Here is a 19,296-nt window from a genome sequence, read left to right on the forward strand (position 1 = left end):
CAGTCAGTAGAGCATTCGTGTGCTAAGTGAAGAGTCCCGGGATCTATACCCGGCCCCAGAAGAATTTTTCCTTGAAATTATTCAGAACAGCGATTGTTTCATAAATTTGCAATATTTAAAGTCTCGAAGTAGCCATATTTTGTGAATACAGTGGCTGTTTCTGATTTATAGTAAAAATACAATCTTAAAGGTACGAACATGTATCAATTTGAGATAAGGAACCCTGGTCCGGAAATGACTGAATCGAAAGTTATAAGCAAAAATAGTTGTGTGGAAATGGAATTGTAATTTAGCACCACGTGCCCTCTTTCCCTTAACTTTTGGAACAGTTGTGGAAAGATGGTATGGGCCGGATGTCTCCTACATGGGTACTTGACCCAATACAATCTGTGAGCTTGTCTACTGTTCCCATTGGCTCATCCGTATTCGAAAATCAGGTCTGCTTATTCCACTCTCATGTACTCCTCCATTTCACTAGAACTGATTGACTGGACACTGCAACTTTTACACATACACTGCTGTCTACAGGACCATGTCTGTTACACATTACGCTATCTGCATTGCTTTAGTGTAGTTTCCTGTCCCCACCCCTCAGATAGCGCACTGAATGGAATACTGTAAGTAGACAGATGAATACAGTATGTGTACACATAAATAAGGTGTACACAGGAATAAAATTATTTAATTCCACACAACTATTTTTGCTTGTAACTTTCGACTCTGTTATTTCCGGACCAGGGTTCCTGATCTCAAATTGATACATGTGCCCTTCGCCATCATCCCTGAAAGTTTGTAACACCACCTCGGAAACACCCTGTAGATAAACGTTTTCTACCGAATTATTTAATATTCTTATGTAGGCCCATTGATTATTAATTAATTTTTTTTTCCTCTGAAAAATTGTTGCGTACTGCCACACAGGAGGTTTCATAAAATCAACAATGATATGCTTTCATAAACGATAAGATCAACATAACATTTTCTTATTACTTCTCACCAGTGCATTATTTTTACGGACTGTGGGCCTAAATCACTGCCATTCACCACAGATTCTTTTCCCTCCTATGCGAGAGAATGGTTGATCTCACCACTAAACACGCAAGGTAGGACAGGTTATAATGCTGGTAAGTTGCATATGCAGCAAAATTCCCCAGACGATGATGTGAAAACAGGTCACTAATGCTCAACTAAAGGGTCAGGATATTTGCGTGGAAATGAGTAGTTCTAAGTTTATGTTTCAAGACAATAACTGGAGAAAGAACATTTTCCACTTAGCTGCCAGAAAACTAATTCCAGTAAATTGAATCTGTAGACTCTTTCTTCTTCCCATGATGCGCAGGTAGGTTGCACTTGAAAACTGATGACCTATAATAGTGTAATATTATATGAAGGATTTAAGTACAACTACAACAATAAAATTATAAATCAAACATTTTAATATGCAATAAGACAGTGCATATTCCATAATTTTTCAGTACACTGCATTATATAACAAACATTTCATATTCACTACAAATCGTAAAGTAACTTTAAACACAATATAATAACTAAAAGGTTTGATATGTTATAAAAATGTGATGCACTATGCAGGGTTTGCTGAATCCAAAGTGTGAACAGCTTGTAATATATTACCTGGCAAATAAATTAATGCAAGTTACATGAAATAGAAAGTACATTTTTCCATCCAGGAATTCACCTTATTTCAGTTGCCAGGTATTGTTACTCCCTGCATAAAATATCAGGGCGATCCTTAGATGAGGAAATCCATGTTCAATCACTAGCTGAATACAATATATGACTATGACTATGGTTGGTTGCTTGGTTCATTGGTTTCCAATGTCTCCAGATAGTGTCACCCAAGATCTGACTCTGTTTAAATGATAATGTTGACTAAGGTCTGGGCACCTGCAAAGCAGAATTCGTTATTTTCTGATTTTTTATTTTAGTAGGTTATTTTATGACGCTTTATCAACATCTTAGATTATTTAGCGTCTGAATGAGATGAAGGTGATAATGCCGGTGAAATGAGTCTGGGGTCCAACACCGAAAGTTACCTAGCATTTGCTCATATTGGGTTGAGGAAAAACCCCGGAAAAAACCTCAACCAGGTAACTTGCCCCGACCGGGAATCGAACCCGGGCCACCTGGTTTCGCGGCTAGACGTGCTAACCGTTACTCCACAGGTGTGGACGTTATTTTCTGATGATAGCATAATAAAGGAAGATGGTTACTAGCAGAGTTAACTTTAGAGATGTGTCAGAAATAGCAAATGAATTTTGCTTGAAAATCTATCTTTCAGGGACAGAGATTTACATTAAAGCAGCGTTTCTCACCACTTGTGGTCCTCAAAGTCCGTCCTTATGGTCCTTCAAAAAAGACAGAAGAAAAAATAAAATTTGAACGAATTGCATATCACACTGTACCTTAAAATCTCAGAGTTTGGAAATGACACATCGCAATCGAATTTCACTTTTTCTCCCAGTACAGACATTTTATGAAATTTATTACCCTACCCGTCTATCAACTTCCCACTCTACTCTCAGCAACAAAAGAGGGATTTAAAGCACTATATATGTGGTGTTCCTCGACATCTTTTCCTTCACATCTGATGCCGCGCCTGTAACCCAGCCAGGGACCACCCGAATTCATAACAGAGGACCAAAGTACCGAATCTTAATTCAGTTTTAAAATATAAGTATACTGGTATTAAAATATGCTACGAAAATGAATAAATGTGCTTTCGAAGAGAACAAGAGTAAGGTGGTCCGCAGAACTGTTCTGACTTTAAAAAGCGGTCCCCACTTCAAAAAAGTTTGAGAAACGCTGCACTAAAGAATTTAAATTTTTGCATCAGTGAACACTTCCACTGTAAAAAAATTCGCATCAATGCAGTTTCATTAAAATCAGCAGCTACCAGATGGCATTTTGTCTCCAACTCTTCCAGATATGGCTAAGTAATACATTCCTGAACTCTGCTAGTCTCGCAGAATCAAGATCACTTGTGAGGTGTGGGTACCTGGAAGGTAGAATTAGTTACATCTGGTGATACGTGAAGAATACTGTTATTACCAGACCTAAATTTGGATATGGGTGACAAAAAGCTATTGAATTCTTCTTGCAGTCCTCTCAATCAAAGACTGGGTTATATTACATGCTATATATCTATAATGCATGATTTTAAGCTTTGCTTCTCTTTCAAAGGAAGCCATGCTATAAATTTCTATAGAAGTCCAATGCCCTCATCTGGGTTTGAGCCTGCAAATCTCAGAACACAGTAACCACTACATAAACAAGGTCTACTTACTGTTTTCCTCTTTTATTTGTTGGGGTGCACAATATTAGAACACTGTCAGATTTCCTTACTTAAGGTCCCTCCTGTATTGTCTAATCTATAAACTTTACCTATACACTGCATTCCATTTACTCTCTGACATTACTTAAATACTACATTTTAAGCGCCATAAAATTATATCTAATATAATGCATGACACACTAATTGTACATCTTGGTTATTAATTAAAAGTAATGGTGAAGTTCACACAAATATCTTTTAAGTTCATACAGGTATTCTGGCCATTTGTGCTGCAGTAACATATAATATACAATAACAATAAGACTTTTTGCTTATTCAATACTCAGATCACTGATTTTCCCTGAACACATGGACGGGTTAGTATTATGAAGAAGTTGGCAGCTTTTACTGTTGCATACCTGCATGTCGCGAAGTGGTATGACTTACGTCTACTTTTAACAATACAACATCCACTGCTGCCAACTTCATGTGCATCTATGACACAAATTACTCAAAACGCACCCTCTTAATAAAGGTGACATCAATATAGGATTACCATAAGTTAAGTTTTACTTAGAGAAGTCGTGGTTTATCATGAAAGGTTTATAATTTTGTCCTGATATTTCTACTTTTAATTTAATTTTAGTGTAACTGTTTCAAGTCTACACACATGCACACACAAATCACAGTTTATTTAAATATCATCGTGGTCAATTTCTATAAAGCAATAAAAAATTAACATTAACGCTAAAAAAAAGTGTGCTATGACGAATAAAGTGATTCAAAGTACTATATTGTGGAATTAAAATGTGCATATTTCTATATTAATTATCAGGACAAAATAGAGTGTGATTCAGAAGTCCTGTTCTATCGTTATTAGTGTAGATAGTGAAAAATGGAAAGAGGGGAAGTTATTGGAAATAGGTGGTTTTCAACCTAATGTGTTTGAATTTTCAATATATAATACGTCATTAAGGCTGTATACTGGTATGAGCCTCAATGAGAATGAAAAATGCCCTGTGGCCAAATGTACAATGAAAGACATAGTACTGAGAGACTCAAGTTTTTTCTAAATCAAAGAATCCCTCACTGCACAAGCTCTGAACCTGAAGTTTTCGGTCATGTTGACGAGATATTCACTTTGCTTTTTTGTTTAAATATTAGATATCTACACTGAGAAGGAATTAAAACTATAGCCTCTTATGAACTATGCTACAGATCTTGAAACATTTTCCCCCACTCAACAATTATGTCCCCCACTGTACAAACACAAACTACTGCAACTGCTCTTCGTCACGAGGTACTAAATCACGTGCCTATAGGTGCTTTTACACGGTTCAACTTTTACGCATTCAAGCAACGCATGCAAGAGTGAACAAAACGCATTCAATTGTACATGCTCTTTTCACTAAAAATGAGAGTGCATACGTCAATTGAAAACTACCCATTGCCAGTGGTTATCTTGTGCATATTTCATTCAACAACAGCATGTAGCGAGCAGCTAATTATTCTAAGTAGCTTTGAATAAACTGAAAATTGTTTTGCTTGGTGATGGTGGACCTTTTTTTTTAACTGAAAATGGTGGTAAGAACGATTAGCGTTATCAAAGATTGTCACAAATATGAGTGCCAATGTGGTGTTCAACCACAATTTTTCGAATCAAGTAGGCCTAAGTATCGAATTGATATTTAATATTTATTAATTATTATACTGTATATATGTAGTGAAGATGACGTTCAACACGGCATACCATGTAGACACAAATTCTGCAAGCATCTTAATTGAAAGTTCGTTCTCAACTTGATTCTTTCAATATTCTCCCTAAAATGCATGAAAAAATAAACTCTGTAGATGCACCTTAACAGACATAACCATGTTTCATCTCCAGTTCCAGAGGTCTAATTAATTCGGTGTTTTGGTGGTTTTTCAATTAGATCTAGCAGATTTTAGATACATATTCTTTAGTGGAGAGAAAAGATAAGTATTATATTGCTGATGGTGGTTTTCCTGAACTTCTCACAATGACAAAGAAACATTTCTTTATATTGACAGCATAGAATTTCATTCTTGTCTGGTGGTTTTCTCTAAATTTGTATTGGCAACACTGCTAATTATCGTCAACAGTTCGTGATTTACCCAGTACAGTACAGTGATTGTGATAATCCAAATTCCCCCTTTAAGGATGAAGCATGTGGCAACAGGGCATTTTCTGTTCTCATTCAGGCTCATCTATTATCAGGCAGTACATCTCACTTGACGACATGTATCAGAGGAAGAATACTATTTGTATGCATCTGAAGTCTGACTAGTATAATACATAAATAGTCAGCGATGTATGCAATGGAGAGGGAAAGGAACTGGCCACCCTATCCTATCCTTACCTCCTAGCCTAGTTGCCTTATAAGTGGTGCCTTCTTGGTATCACTTGAGGTTTTTGGACAGTTGATTAAACAATAATTCAGGTTCAAACCAGTGTACAGCCTCAACAGTGTATTCTATATTGAAAATTCAAGCACATAACATTGAAAATACATATTTTCAACAACATTCCCTTCTTTCCATTTTCACCATATGCACTAACGTGGAGTTTGTTTATGGCACTAGACTTTTCAACCATATTGTTTAATCAATGTAAGCAAAATAAGTTTTCACATATTATGCGACCAAACAGTGAAGATCTCATATAGAGTGGCGCCGATGTTCTGTATTTATGTAAACAAAATGTTTTAAATCTACGAGGTCACATTATAGCAAGCACCGACAATTCTACTGGTAAGAAGGCTAAGTCAACTTTTTCTACAAGAAATGTATATGTAAATTAAATTCTTAAATTCATGACTTAAGCAAATATTTATTCTTTTAAAATAACTGATTTTTCAAAACTAACCATAAGTTTGGGCATACTTATTATTATTATCATCATCATCATCATCATCTGGAACATTCAGATGAACTTAATCAAGGTGGGTAACCTTCCTTCCTTACACCTCACACCAATGAAACTGTTTTGGGAGCAGACTGTTATTGTTTAAGGCAAATGTTTCCAATATGAAATGCTGGTACAAGTTTCTGAAACTAAAGCAGTATTTTTTACTTTATGTTTTTTTTATTTGTATGGGTAATTCATATTTCTTGACGTCACACAATTCAGCAACATTGTTCATGCATCATTTTTCTTTTCTACATTAGTACCACTAAAGCAAAACTACCTATGACAAAAGGTAGTCAGAAGTGGAAGGTAGAGAAATAATTATCTTCACAGCCTTGTCTACCATCTTTCACCACTTTTGCACTTCACCAAAGCTACTCTCCCCAATGAACCAAAGCCCACATTCCAGTTGTCACCAGCATGTGCTGCATGGCACACTCCCACCTCAGCAAATGCTTATGAATTACCCTGTCCTTCCGGCTGTCACGTGAGAAATGTCTTTCATTGGTGATTATCAAAGAATAGGCTAAAAAATACATAGGCATATAGAGATAACTAGAGTCTGGATTTTTATGTAATTATATATATTTTTCCTTAGTATGCATTTGTCTGAAAACTAAAAATGGTTGCGAATGAGGCTGCTATGACCATTATATTTAATTTTAATACTACATATTTTTTTTTACATATTTCGTACAATACTATATATTTTTAAGATAATTACATATTTTTGAATAAAATTAACATCTATACCAAATGTCGTTTAATTGAATATCTTGTAAACAAAATTAATCTATATTCAGAATAAACTAAAACGAAATTATAAAAATATTTATACAATTTTAAACTCTATGTTGTCAGCACATACTGGAATACATATTTCAGCATTCAGGACAAGACAACCACTTAGGTAGTCGTGAAAAAGTCCCAAGTAGTCCTTGAGTTATGCCAGTTTATTTACTCTTGTCCAAATCTTCACTGGAAAAAAGTGGAATCTCCAGAAGACATTGCTGTCAGCCACACCCATTTGTTTAAATATGCACCATTAACCTCGTGCGATGTCGAGAGATCATTTTCGGTGTATAAGAACATACTGTCCAATCACCGACAGAACTTCAACTCCTGAAAATATTGAGGAATATCTTGTAGCACATTGTTTCATGTCTTGATTAACTTTAAAATCGCATCAAAAACTACATCGTGACATATAGTATAAATTGTAATTTGTATGAAAGTAATTTTATTTAGTTAAAATTAAACTATTTTTGTAATAAATAACAACGATTTATTTTCAACTCTTTGTGCAATTTTGATATTACATAATTAGTACCTATTTTGAGGTCTTCAGTTACATATTTTTAGAGTCAATATTACATAAAAATCCGGACTCTAGATATGACTATTATCTTCTGTCCATCTACAACTGCTAGCTAGCACTTTACTGTAAACCTAGCTATACTTGAAACCACAATATGTCACCAAAGAACTTTGTTCACTTTCCTTCAGTGACCATCACTGCCTGGTCGCATTACTGACTGAATGACAAGTAATAATCTGTATATATAAATGGAAATCATGCTATGAGGAAATCAATGATAAAAGGGGCTCTTCATATCCGTAGTTTCAAAATATGGTAACCCTACACCAATATCATACAATATTCACATTAAAAATATTTTCTTCATTAGATGAAGCTACATACTTAGTACGTAATTCTGGCTGCATTACAGCATTAGATTTGCAGTAGAATAATGTCTTCTTGTTGAGTACCATAACACTGATCTCTCAAATACTTGTTTAATTATATTTTTACTAAACTGCCTTCGATCTTCTAGTTGAGATTCATCAAGCACATAAATATTTGTTTAAAACATGAAAATTCGCATGGACAAAGACACATTTTAAGACTAAACTGATCATGCACAAAGAAATTTGTCAATTCTCTGCACTTAAACATCTTAACAGCGCAGTTATTTGTTTTTTATAGTTGGTAATCATAGGGACTGGATTTTTAGATACTGAAAGCTAATATTCCAACTAGCTGTAATTACAAATGAGCAAGCAATATCCACACTCCGATATAAATAACACCTCTGAGTTTGAAAACTGTGGCCAACTGTAGGAAATTACGCAACTCCATGTTTGATGTTTATTTGACGAAGTTGGCGCCATTCACTGCAATGGCCTACAGGTTTCACTCACACAGGCTTGTTAATGGCTTCACCAGGTGGTGCCCCCTTTTCAACAAGTTCAAATGACCGGTCTCAATGGTTATTTACAAAAGCAAGTGTGCTTCACTAGACTCGTTCTCCAGCTCTCCTCTCTTAGATTTCCAAGTGATATGAACATGCCCTCAGAACGGTTCTGGCCTACATCACATCCATTCAAGTATACTCAACGTCATTTTTAATTTTTAGTACCTAAAACTCTGGTCCCAATAACATTATAAAACTGGTAAATGTAAAATGTATTAATGAAAGATATTTAATTTAATTTATAACAAGAAGCAAAGCATCAGTCGCAAAGTTTTTCACCTAGGTGAACAGTGAAACCCTCATTATCTCAAGCTATCAGTTCAGAAGAACTTTATAATAATATGAAGTACCCACTGATCCTGCTGTACCTTGTAAATTAGAGGGGTAAGAGAAACTGGCGTAATAATACCACGAAATCTACTCTTCGAAAATTAATGTTTCTAAAAAAAAAATGAGAGGTAAAAAACAACAAAAATGTTAAAAGTTCTCGTATGTGACCTTACATTGTACTCAGGGTATGAATTAAGATTTATGATAAGGGGAGGATAGAATTCTAGACAGAGAACACCATACATAAAATTATTATTATCCTCATTCGATACGGCTCAACTCTTGGTCGCACTGAGTTGCTTGTTTTGCATCTTGATCATAATAATAATTATATCCATGAGCAGGCTTAAGATAAGATGTCTAATTCCTAAGTTATTGATTGTTGTCAGCTTGTTGCAGGTGATGATAATACATCAATATTATTTTCTTTGCTTACTTTATTCTGTACTTTATAAAGTACTGTACTGTAAAGTACTGTAGATTACATAAAACTAGTACAAATTTTTCTGTCATGGGGATGAAATTATATAATAAGCTTCCTAGTCAATATTATAAGTTACTAACCAATAGTTTCAAAGCTAGATTTTATAATTGGCTTTTAATTAATCCTTTCTACTCTGTAGATGAGTTTCTTAACATAAATTCATACCAAATTGTTTTTTAATAAATAAAGTTATTTAGATTAGTTACAATTATTACATAAGAGTGAATTCTTTTAATTAATTTTAGAGTTTCAAAATGTTTTGTGTTTTCATTCTAATTACTGTTTTCAATTGTATGTGTATTTTCAAATTATGTTTTTTTTTTTGTGACGAAACCTATCACTCACTGTATGTTAATGGCTTAATAAATTGAATTGAATATATTCGTATTAAAACAATTATATTTTGTGAGGGGGGATAGAAGTTATCCCTGGCAGGGATGTTAATATGAATTTATGATAGGGGGATAACGTTCCAACAGGGAGGAAATCCCCCCATCCGCCCCCCCCCCCATTAATTCGCACCCTGGTTGTACTAACCTGCAGACAGGACAGAGCAGGATGACAATGAAGACAGGTAATTTATGTACGGTAATTCTGAAGTGAATATCCAGCAGTCAAGTGGTTAAGACTGATTCAAAGCACGTGTAATTACTGGAGGTAAAGCTCAAGAAACAGGTTACCTAGAGTGTTTATGATACGTTTTGCGACATGTACTCAATCCTGGGGAAAGTAGCAGACAGGATAGGTCGTTCTATGGGCAAAGAACACTGTGCTGTATGGTCATTTATGAGAGATTATATTAGGGAACGAACGAGTAATGTGGAAGGATGATATAGTCAATGAGAATATGTGTGAGGTGCAGTTACAGTTAAAATCAGACATACAGCAGCATTACTAAAAGAAATACAAGCTGACCCACTTGAAAAATAAAATACAATAAAGAAGATCGATTGCTATCCTATTTATGCTTGTTTTAACGTGGTTTGATGTTTAAAGGCAGCATTTAGTGTCCATTCGGTATATGATGTGCATAATAAACCTCCATATTTCTGCACTAGTAGAAAATATGAAGGTAAATAGTTAGAAATCCTGCTTATATCAGTGGAGTTTAAGTTTAAAAATAAGGAGGACAAATCCATTCATCCCATTAAACTTACACTCAAGACGTATTCATTCATACATATTTGTGTGTGTCTTGGTGTTCATGAAATAAGTACATATTCCATGAACGAGAAAAATACCAACACAACATGGCTCTTAAAACCTGCAAATCTCCTAACTTGAATCCATTCGGCTTCTATAAATTGGGCCACATGAAGAATATTGTGTACCCAACTCCGTGAATGTCGAAATTTAATTAGTAAAGAGGAGTAACTGTGAAGACAGTTACAAAATAAATTGGGTGTTTAAGAGTCACAAATATCTCGATAGGATGGGCAACAAGGCAGATTTTTTTGACGAGTACTGTGAGGTAAGTTTTTGTGGGTATGACTTCTTTCAAATTTAGGTGAAACCAGTATCTTAGACTCAGTTTACATTTTGTTGTGATTTGTTATTTCGATTATGTTGCTATCAGAGTATGTATTTATAAATAACAGAAAATCTAATCATTTTATGACACATATTTAGACAATTATTTTTCCTTTGTTTTTGTTTAGAGAACACGTAACTAAAATTCTGCTGCCTGTATCAAAACATCTCCCCTTCTCTCCATATATAAAGATTTAGGACCTACCGTAGGTACCTAAGAAAGTAATACTGTTCATTTATCCATACAAATATAGCTTGAAAGTCAGAGGGCTACTGATACTAGACTTTAAGTTTATATTAATAAGAAAACCTCACAAGACGAACAGTGAATAATTATACCAAATCCACTGAGAAAAATAAATTAGTAAATTAGTTATTTCAAATATTAGGCCCATTCTTTAGGTAGGTCTTAAAAGACAATACATTTCCAAGAGCAAGACTTCAATATAACAAGAAATTGAATCATAAATAGAAACAGCACTTGTAATTGGTAAAGCGTATTCATCTGCACAAATAAAATATCCCTTTTTGTAACAGACAATGATAGACTTACACAAGACACAACAAATGAAAGAGAGAAAATATTATTTATCACCTAGGAATAACAGTGCAGAACAGTATTACAAATTAGAAAACATTATGCTTAGTCTTTTCAAAAAGATTGGGATCCTGATCTTATAGTATATCATACTAAGTGCCAGTACATAAAATGATTTCTTAAATCAGATCAATGCACTAATACTTGTCCCAGTTAAGGATGCTTATTAAGATACAAAGCAAAAGTAATAAAGAGCGAAAAAGTGTAGCAGATCTTAATTTCATATGTCACTGGTAATTATGCAGAAATTAATGAAAATGTACTTCCATTCATATTAATAAACATACAACAGTAAGATGGATATAAAAATTATTTTCAAACAACACAAAACACGTATCAAGTTATCATAATATACAGAAATACTTCCACAGTAACATCTACAGTTACGAATACTGATGTAGTTATAATTGTTAACTAATTTTAAACTCTGCAGTTTGTACAGTCATCAATCTTTCATGTGTTGGCAACAACTCTATAGCGTATTACTGTCATATTAAAAAAGGAGAATTCATTTGGAATATAATAAAAATTATCGGATTAGGCTAAATAGTAGAGATCCACTGCTTGCCCCAAGTTGAATAGTAAATGTATCAGAAATATCTATTCTGTGCAGGTGGCTTGCCAAACAATCATAACCTGTTATCAACTTTAACATCGCAACAGCAGAATACCTAGTCCTTTGAGATTATCTCGAGGTTAGTCAATAAAATTTCCCAATCTTTTTCTTTCCGTGCGTTTTTTTTTAAAGCGCTTCATGCCTTTGCTGCAGCAAAATGAGGGTCGAAAAAAAACGTAAGTAGGTCAACTGACTGCAAAATGGTGGACAATTAATATTGGCTTCTATTACTGCAGTAATAAATTTAACCTTAAAAGAACCGAACATGTTAAATAGTTTCGACTTCCATGATAATGACATAGAATTATTATTACTAGATGATTTTAACAATAATAAACATCGCAAAAGACCGAAACATGCATTCTGCCATGACGGATCGTGCAGCAAACTCGTAAAGCGATATTTTGATTTGCTGCATGCCTGCTACAGCACTGCTGCAGAGACAATGAAGCAAATGTAATAAAAGAACGGTCTTGCTGCAGTGCTTTACGTCTTGCTTTAAAAAAATCCGCACGGTTTTGCTCCAACCGAATTTTGTGTTTTTGGGCAGATCTGGATTTAATTTTGATCAGTTTTTTTTTTTAATAAAATAAAATGAAAGTCTGTTATTAGATGGCTGTAAAATTTCAGTGCCCCTTTTTTGCCAAAAGTCTACTGTCTCATTTCACTTTATATCACAATGGGAAGGAATCCATTGTAAATTATTTTTTTTTTTCGTAGTTTAGTCAGGTAATAAATAATTTCCTTACAATCCTGAATTTCACCCCCTTTAGTAGACTGTAGCGAAATTACAGCTTTTATGGCTGCCTTTCAATCTGATAATATGAAAGCATTTTGGAATTGATTTAATCTATATAAGGTTTTACAAAGATATATAAACAGCAGTAACTTCTCTTTCAAAATTTGTTATATATTCTCTTATAGAATGGTAAAATGAAAAGCAAGGATATGTTCCTTCAACTCCTGAATGTGATATAATTGCTATAATAAATTTGCTCTTCTATTCCTTATCGAGATTTTATTTCCAGGTTATTTTTTTTTTTTATTATTCTGAATAACAGAACTTTCCAATTTGTATTCTCAGATGATCAATTCTGGGAGGAGGGAGGGGGAGAGGGAAGCAACCACAAAGAAATTGCCGTCAACTGTGTCTTATTAATGACCTGAGTATAAGAATTCCACTTCTTTGTTGACTGGTATTTATACATTGCGACATCTGATATGTCATGGTACCAACTCAATGTCAATGATGTTATCTTTTTAATACTGTTTTGCAATCTACTTGCATAAGCTCAAAATTTCTTAGACTTGTTTCTAATTCTATGTACCCTACACTCATTTATTCCATATTCCCATGCAGTATTTGTGGCACGGAAAAGTTTATATTATGTCTAGTTTCTGCTAGACAATAAGAACTCATCATCTGACCTGACATATCACAACCAGGAACACTGATTCGATACTTTGACACAGAATGCCATACACAATGCACATTTACAACTGAAGGTAGGCAAAGAGAGGGAAATGCACTTGGCAAACATCAGTTGCTTGCAGTGAGAATAGACTAGCTTGCAGTGAATCTCTACTATACCATTTCTTTTTTCATACTAACCCTGGAAATGTGTACTTATCCATGAAATTTTGTCCTAAAAAATTAACAATGATCTTCACTTATCAAATGGTTAAAGAATAAACTAAAATTTAGATACATGGAAATAATCATCCATTTATATTAAAACAGTTACTGTCAATTATTATGAATTTATGTCTTTTGCAGCAAAATTATGTTAGAATTAAATAAAGACTTTTATTAAGTACGTTTCTTTCATACATTTATGTAATGAATGTATGTGAACATTTCAACTGTTTCTACATTGTAAAACAATGGCATCAATTTTATTAAGACTTTAGAAATACAGCTTAGATATATGTGCAAAAACAAATACTGACAAATAGGTACAGTTTGCTTGAATATGATCTATAATGATTGCAATTATAATAAAACGAATATAACAGCAATGAATTTATCTTATTCTCTGCTATTACAATGAAATTCATTCTGAGATTTTCTGTGTAGGATATCTATGTGTCCCTGAAGGATGTTTTACACTGAGAAAATATCCAAAGATGTTGCTGATATTAGAGAATATGGGAAGAAGAGAGTTGCTAATTTACGTGAGCATCAAATATGAAATAATTATGATTTTTCTTCTAATAGTTATTACCGTAAAAACTAAAATGTTATTCATATTAAATAATGTTATATGGAAAATGCATTTTGAATATAAATCTGGGCTGTATTCAAAAGAAATTTTTTGCAATTATAACAAGAGGTTTATAATTTTTAATACAGGTTTAAAAGTTTAGTTTATTAAAAATGAATTAGTTCTGTGTTCCAAAATTAATCTGAAATTGTGTAAGTGGAAGATTAATGTTGCTTATTTCCATTCAGTATATTCTACACATATTTCAATTAAGAAGAAATTACATAAATACGGTATGCAAAAGAGAAAAATAAAGGTAATCTGAATTAACACCCAGCTCGAAACTACACATGTATTGTTCTCAAAATCAGACGAAGTACAGACAGACACTTTGGATTCAGTAAATGTATTCTTTCAGAACAATCATGCGAGTCAAGAGGTCTCAAATATAAAATTTACGTGAGATATAACAGATGTTTTAAAACCTCAGAGATGTAATATTTAAATGATGATATGAATCTTGCAGACCTAATTTCAAGACAAACATGAGTATCAGTAAAGTTAGTAATCTTTTTGCATTACAAATAAAACACTTAAAACTGTCCTTTGTAATCAAGCACCACATAATGGCGTACAGAGGGCATCAAATACCATGCATTTCTAATGTCAACATGGAGAACAAACCGAAGATATTAGACCCCATGTTAAGGGAATAATATTTTGGTAATGTGCGTGTGTGTGTGTCTAATGCCTACCCACTTCACTTTGCGTGATTCGAGTTCCGCATACTGCGGATAGATGGCAGAACTGTGACCCCATTTTCAAATTTTGGTAATGTAACTTTTTCAAATTTTTTGTCATCCTGTATAGTCTGAACAGTGTATGGGCTTACACAGCAGCCTTGTTTCAGTCCTTTATTGGTGGGTATCTCCTTTGTTGTACCAACAAACACAAAAAAACAAAACCCTTGTACTGTACAAGCTCCATCTGCAGACTTTTGATGAAATGTCAGCAGGGATTTGGACATTTATTCTATTGTGACCATCTGATTTATGCAATAGCAATAGAAGTGACAAATTGATAATTAAAACTGTTCTATTGTTGCACTGTAGCAGGAGTTACTGTACACGTAATGTTTAAAAGCATTTGCATTAAAGCTACATAAACATTTGTTTTATTTATCTGTGAAAGTCTGAACAGTTTTCACTGGATAAGAAGAGAAAATTATTCTAAAAGTGTAGAGAGGAGCAGAGAAAATTATGTTCCAAGAAATTATGGTGGAAGTGCATCGAAACTCAACGTTTCTGAATGGCAGACCAAAACTTTAATTAATTTCAGTTTAACGAAAATAATTACTGTACTGTTTGTCATACTGACATTTTCTGTATTTATACGAGGGTAGTTTCGAAAGTACTGCCTCTTATTTTTTTTGTGTTGACCTAAAACATCTGAGCTGGATGTTAATAGCATTGTAGTAAAGGTTGAACCTTCATGCTTAATGTCCTGTTAGTTTGGTTGTCGTGTGACAGATATGGCAGCAGGGCAATCTACCAAAATGGCATCTGACATAAAGGTACGTAAGAGACAGATGTGAGAAGCATCGTTTCAAAACGTATTAAGTCCCCCATTGAACGAAATTAAATTTATTACTTTCTATTTATTTATCTTTCATGCTGTGAAGTCTGATGGTTCCAAGTCGTCATATTTGTAAACTGTAAAACCAGTACTTAAAAATGGTTTTGTGTAGTGTTTTGAAAACTTCTCCGGTTTACGAGTAATCCAGTTTTTCGTCGTTCGTGTAAAAAAATTGTAAGTTGCGCATAATATGTTTTGAAACGATGCTCCTCATGTATACTGAAGGCGTACCAAGACCATATAGTGGATGTGAGCACAGTAAGGCCATGTTTCAACAGTGGCGAAAATGACAGTCTTCTGAGATAGGCGTGGTGAGCTTCTTTTGGATGCCCTGTAGCCTGGAGAAACTATCAATTCTGGCTAAGCTGAAAGCCTAAATTTCCAGAGTCAGGCCAGAGAAGAAAACCTTTCGCTTGAAACGCAATAAGGTCAGGCCCCACACCGGTTTCGTGATCACTGAGCACATTACAAAATTTTGCTGGATTGTCCTATCACATCCAACATACAGTCCGGACTTATCACTTTCAGACTTCCATCTCTTTGAACCTATGAAAGATGGACTATGCGAGCAGCAGCATTTTCCAGACACGGATGCTGTCATTGCAGCTGTAACGAAGTGGCTTGTCTCTGCTGGTTCAGATTTTTATGAGCGTGGCATGCAGGCTCTTGTTTATTGCTGGCAAAAATTCATAACAAATGGTGATGACTATGTGAAAAAATAACTGTATGTAGCTGAAACCTCGTTCTAATTAACTGTGTTATTATGCTCTGTGTATCGGTTGTAGTTTCCATGAAAATAAATAGGAGGCATTACTTTCGGTAAAACCCTCATAGTACTAGTAACTAACATTCAAAAGATCCCTAATTTCTAACCAGTTGTATGTTTTGAGTAGCTTGATTGAGTTCATGCATGGAATTCTTCGGTTCGAATGCTCCCTATACACCAGTCATTCAATAATATCACATTCAACACTGTATCGTCGATGTAAATGACACCACATAATTAAACAGACACAGAAAAGCATTCTGTAGGATGAAAATTACACAAAATTAAAATATTTCATAAAGTATCGAATTTATAGTTTCTGCTTTTAAAACTGGCAGTGACCATATGAAGCAGCTTATTTTTCACCAACATTTTCATATTTCTCTGCACACCTGACAATATCTGTAACGTCATCAGATATGATTAGTTAGTTGTATGTGCTGGATGATGAAATTGTTATGCATGCCACAAGCATCCTTAAACATTTCAGTTTTATACAAATATATCACTCAACAACCATTTCTATCTTAATAATCTTTTGCAAACTTGCCATACCAACTTATATGTCTTTGTTCTATTTACTAAATTTCAACCGTATCTGTTCGACAAAATTAGCACAGATAATACAATAATTAAATGCATTAATTCTATGTTCGTAAGCATATGAATAATAAACGGAAATTTATAATAATCTGTGCTTATTTTAGTCTTAAAGTTATCACACATACCAATCTCCCAGTAATGTTTAGTACTTAGATCCAGTGAATGGGACCCACTGATGTATTAGTATACCCAATTAACTGGGACCCACTGATGTTCTGTGCTCAGAGCGTCAAGGGCTTCGACCACTTTGCGGAATGTTACATCAAAGTCTTCATTTACTAACACTTGATCAATGTACTTTTCATAAGTTCGTTGTAAGCATGAACTTTCTTCCAATGTCCGACGAAGGTCTTCTTCCTGTAAATTAGTAATACAATATTAATGTGTAGTCTATATTTTTTTTTATAGTATCATGTAACAATTAAAAATGTGTCTCACGAAAATTACATATACTTTCTCATTATATGTGTTCTAGTCTTTTTATAACAATACAATTCCTTTATCATGTTATGAACTATATTACTGTTCGTAGTTCTTGAACTATTGTTCACTTAAATGAAATAACTTCATCTGCACCAAACAGAAATTTCGTTTTCTAAACACGAAAGGAATTTTTTTAAATCCTAATTGCAAGAAATTTGAAGTCATTTTTTGCATTTTACAACTTGGGTATATATAATAAATTTTCACAAATTTAGATACAATAGCTCTATGTATCTACATTGATATTTTTCTATTCATGAAAATCAGCTGTTAAAATATCGTCATTGTTTTTATGAAATCTCTTATGTGACAGTACAGAAAATAATTTTTAAGGAGGAAGAAAAAATTAATTAAAAAACAATGGGTGTACATAATATGAAATAATTTGGTAGATAACGTTGATCAATATGACAAACATAAATGCCATCGTCGAGGATCAGTGTAGGCCTATTGATATTTAATTACTTTTTTCTTCCTCCTAAAAAATTATTTTCAGTACTGTCGCATAAGAGGTTTCATAAAAACAATGACGATATACTGTATTAGAAATTTATTGTGAAGTTTTGAAGAAATTTTGCCCTTTTTCTTCTAAACCCTTAAAATCTCACTGTAGTGGTTGATCTCTTTCAGTAAAGTGTCTTATAATACACCATCTTTCGTAAGTCCGTGAAGCAATTTAGAAATTCACCACAAATAAACTAAGCAACAGATAATTGTGATAATTATAACAATAGAACGAGGAACTGTTCAAGTTTGTATTGCTTAGTTGCATTGGTTTGCCACTAGGAGTAGTAGTAGTGAATTCATTTTGTTAGGAAAAAGCCTATGATAATAATTACATTTTTCAACAAGACAGCTGTCAGACTCATTTCCACAATGATGTACGAGGCTACCTCACCTCAACACAAATTGATAGGACACTGTGGATAAGAAGATGAAGTTTTAATGCGGTGGCCACCTAGGTCACCGGATTTAATATCTTGCGATTTTTTTCTTTTGGGGATTTGTAAAGGACATGTTTTATTACCTCCATTCCCCACTGACCTTCAGGAAATTCGCGACTATATCACCTCGATTGTGGAACTGATCGATCGTGATATGCTGACACATGTGGGATGAAATGAATCATCAGCTAGGTGTGTCTATATCAAGGGTGGACACATTAAGCATTTGTGAGATATAAAAATTAAAAAAAAAACTGATAATTTACCTACATTTCTGTGTAATAAAATGTAGTATTCATTTATTTGTGGTGAATTTCTAAAATGTTTCACAAACTTATGAAAGATCCGGTAGAACAGTAATCCTCTTTAACTAAGAACCATTTGTCTCTAAATAAATTCGCAACGAAAATTAGAAATAATGATAGGATCTCTGAGAATGTATGATGGAGTTTAATGAGGTTACTTTAAGTATGTATGAAAAGTGCTTTTATTTAATTAAGTACCTAACTCAAAAAGCTTGGATTCATATGAATGTATTTTCTGTCATTGTTGTTGCTGTCATACTAGTCACTGTTATTAAATTTTGTAATTTATTTTTGTCAATTCAGTAACTCAAAAAGATAGTTT

At 33.8% G+C, this 19,296-nt stretch overlaps 1 protein-coding gene across 7 annotated transcripts in view; it reads right to left on the reverse strand.

Moving 5' to 3' along the window:
• Positions 1–1,413: 1,413 nt before the first annotated feature.
• vari (MAGUK p55 subfamily member vari) overlaps positions 1,414–19,296 on the reverse strand; it is a 218,911-nt gene continuing 201,028 nt past the window's right edge. For 6 of the 7 annotated variants that reach the window (XM_069818466.1, XM_069818476.1, XM_069818487.1 and 3 more), the window contains 2 exons: positions 17,368–17,599; positions 1,414–7,343 (listed from right to left, as the gene is read on the reverse strand). In XM_069818466.1, coding sequence (XP_069674567.1) covers positions 17,423–17,599 — 177 coding nt within the window. In that variant the 3' untranslated portion in view covers positions 1,414–7,343; positions 17,368–17,422. Of the gene's footprint in view, positions 17,600–19,296 lie in introns of all 7 variants that reach the window. The other variant, XM_069818442.1, reaches the window with a different exon arrangement.

This window comes from Periplaneta americana, chromosome 1 (genome assembly GCF_040183065.1).
Source record: "Periplaneta americana isolate PAMFEO1 chromosome 1, P.americana_PAMFEO1_priV1, whole genome shotgun sequence".
Lineage (NCBI taxonomy): Eukaryota > Metazoa > Arthropoda > Insecta > Blattodea > Blattidae > Periplaneta > Periplaneta americana.